Source organism: Empidonax traillii, unplaced genomic scaffold, assembly GCF_003031625.1.
Source record: "Empidonax traillii isolate 1590-97213 ecotype Southwest subspecies unplaced genomic scaffold, ASM303162v1 scaffold594:size396842, whole genome shotgun sequence".
In the NCBI taxonomy this organism is placed as follows: Eukaryota; Metazoa; Chordata; class Aves; order Passeriformes; family Tyrannidae; genus Empidonax; species Empidonax traillii.
This window is the reverse complement of record NW_020955787.1, coordinates 75,940-78,642: the sequence shown is the minus strand read 5'-3', so window position 1 is coordinate 78,642 and position 2,703 is coordinate 75,940. Positions and strand designations below refer to the sequence as shown.

Genomic DNA, 2,703 nt, shown 5'->3' with positions numbered 1-2,703 from the left:
ATTCACTGTGGGCAGTGTCTGTGTCTGGATTTTCAGGGCATTCCCTGTGGGCAGTGTCTGTGTCTGGATTTTCAGGGCATTCACTGTGGGCAGTGTCTGTCTCTGGATTTTCAGGGCATTCACTGTGGGCAGTGTCTGTGTCTCTGGATTTTCAGGGCATTCACTGTGGGCAGTGTCTGTGTCTGGATTTTCAGGGCATTCACTGTGGGCAGTGTGTGTCTGTGTCTCTGGATTTTCAGGGCCTTCACTAGCATCATTTGCTTGTACTGTGGTCCCTCATACAATCCTGTTTTTGTCAAGAACCTTCAAGATGTGCCTTCCTGATAAAATTCCTGATGTTCCATTAACACAGCCTAGTTGAGCATGTCCCAGTTCATGGGTCACTGAACTCCAGAGAACAGTCTCTCAGCTGGCAGATGCACATACAGTGGTTATGAGTGTTTATTGTGGCATATCACTGGTATGAGATCGAGATTACTGTACTACTGTCTTACAGATTAGTCAGCAATCACATTTCTTGTCTGGAAATAAGGGATAACTACATGACCAATAAGGGACAGTACTTTCTTTTGAAGGATATTTTAAGGGAAAATCAGTTGCCTTCACATACAGTTTTTGCACAAGACTTCTCAAGCTTTTCAGCCGTGACCACAATTGATAAAACAAGACACTTTATTCCAGTGAATATTTAGCCCCTTACATAAGTAAAATTATATGCAGATACCAAACAGCTGAACATAGAGAGCGATGGTATTTGCATTTCTTCTACTACTTAGACTACAACCGTTTCCGATGTATCTCATCGCATTTCACTGGCACTTGAAAAGAAAAAAGGGATGTAAATTAATGTCTGTACTGTCAAAGTACTGAAAAAAGTCAGCCTTTGTGATGTGATAGGAGAGGAACAGGTCAGTCTAAAAAGATTAAAAAATTAAATATTTGGATGAAAGTCTTCCAAAAAAGAATATGTATAAATCTTTTCACCATTTCTGCCAAATTTTCATGTTTTTTGTTTCAGCATCAGTTCTCACTGCTCAGTTTGCCAGCCTGTCTGCAAAACCAGCAAACAAGCTGATTCCAAAGCTCAAATAGGGCAGCTGGTGGCTCACCATCCAGGACAGTTCTGTCCCACAGCTGCAGAGGCTCTAAGATGTATTTAGATTGTTAAAACAACATATTAATTAACCGCTTCTTCCCTCTGCTTTGGACATACAAACTATCCCACTCCTGGTTTGCATGGGGCACACGGTGTCAGCATTCACTCCTGAAGCCCTTTTGTATCTGTCCCTTCTGTAACCAGCACTGCTCATTCACCATCAAGGTGAGACTCCTGCCTCTCATTAGCACCCATTGCTCAAATATTAATTCTTATACCATTCTGGAAAGGATTCCTAGAGTAAACCATTATTCATTCTCAAAGCTTTCTGAAAGTGGAAGTTCTTCTGCAGGGACTCCACAGCTAGGTAGGGTTGTAGGGTGGCTGGTTAAGTGTGTGATTTAGTCTTGCTGATTCCCAGTTGCATTTCCTTGTTTCTCCATACTTACGGTAACATTTTTAATCTCTTTTCTTGTACTTAGCTTATAAACTTTTTGTTACTGAGATATTTAATTATTTTTACTTTTCACACTATGTACTGATTTAATAACATAGATCTCTAGGTGTTGCTGTCAAGTGTATCTGATAAGTTATTTAAATATGCTCGAGCAGACCTTGAATTAGAGGCTCTTTTTGTCCTTGTATAGTCATTACTTTTTAGAGGAGCATTTAAAGTTGCTTTCAGACTAGGAACTAGGAAAGAGTTTAACTCTTCCTGTGCTGGGCTCGACAGCACAGCACATCACATGTTATAAGGTGTTTAACAGCACTGTGTGTGGTAAATGTTCTGGCTGCAGCACAGGTAGATCAGTCTGGATCACAGCGCCAGTGCTTCAGTGGTGTTCACTGTGGGTGTCTGGATAACTTGGTGACTGACAGGTACCTCTCCTGGCTCCCAGTAGCTGTGATAATCAATACTCTGTTTTTTAAAAAATACAAATGGACAAGAGCTTCTGCACATGTATTCTGGTAATCTCTACTATATTTGAAAGAGTCATTTCTCCCAAGCCTGTTAGAACAGGTGTGTTCCCCGTGAACCTGAACAGTCCTGGCTATTCTGTGTCTTATTTTTTTCAGATTAATCGTGCCCCAAGCTTTGGAACAGATCAAAAAATAGACTATGATGTAAAAAGAGGTGTTCTGCTGAATGCATTACAACTTCTCAACATACGGTAACTTGTCCCCTTTTCTTCAGTCTGGAAAGGTTCTTTGCTTTGATTTTTTTTATTTTATTTGTTTTTAAACTTGAATTGGACAGGGAGAAAATGAAGACCTTTTTTTTCCCCTTCGTATTTTCAAAATGTAAATGTTTCCCTTGCTGTCAGTTTTGCTATAGAAATAACCCAAATTAAATTTTTCTTCTTGAATATGTGTTTGCAAAAAAAAAAAAAAATCATAGCAATAGTAATTGTTGTACATTTTAAAAAAAGCATTTTTCAAAGAGGTCTCAGAGTTGGGATATGTGTGCCGTCCTGGGCATGGTGATAGTGTCAGATACAGTCAAAAGCCATACCCCTCTACAGGAAAAGTTTGTAGCTGGGATATGCTGGAAAAAAGCTACACTTCAGGGAAATAGAAGCAACCATGTTTGTACATTAAATTATAGC

General features: G+C 39.6%; 1 protein-coding gene across 8 annotated transcripts in view; it reads left to right on the top strand.

The window, feature by feature from the left end:
- Positions 1–2,703, top strand: part of TTLL7 (tubulin tyrosine ligase like 7) — a 59,547-nt gene that overhangs the window by 32,252 nt on the left and 24,592 nt on the right. For all 8 annotated transcript variants that reach the window (XM_027898369.1, XM_027898362.1, XM_027898368.1 and 5 more), the window contains one exon: positions 2,174–2,268. In XM_027898369.1, the coding sequence (XP_027754170.1) occupies positions 2,174–2,268 (95 nt within the window). The remainder of the gene's footprint in view (positions 1–2,173; positions 2,269–2,703) is intronic.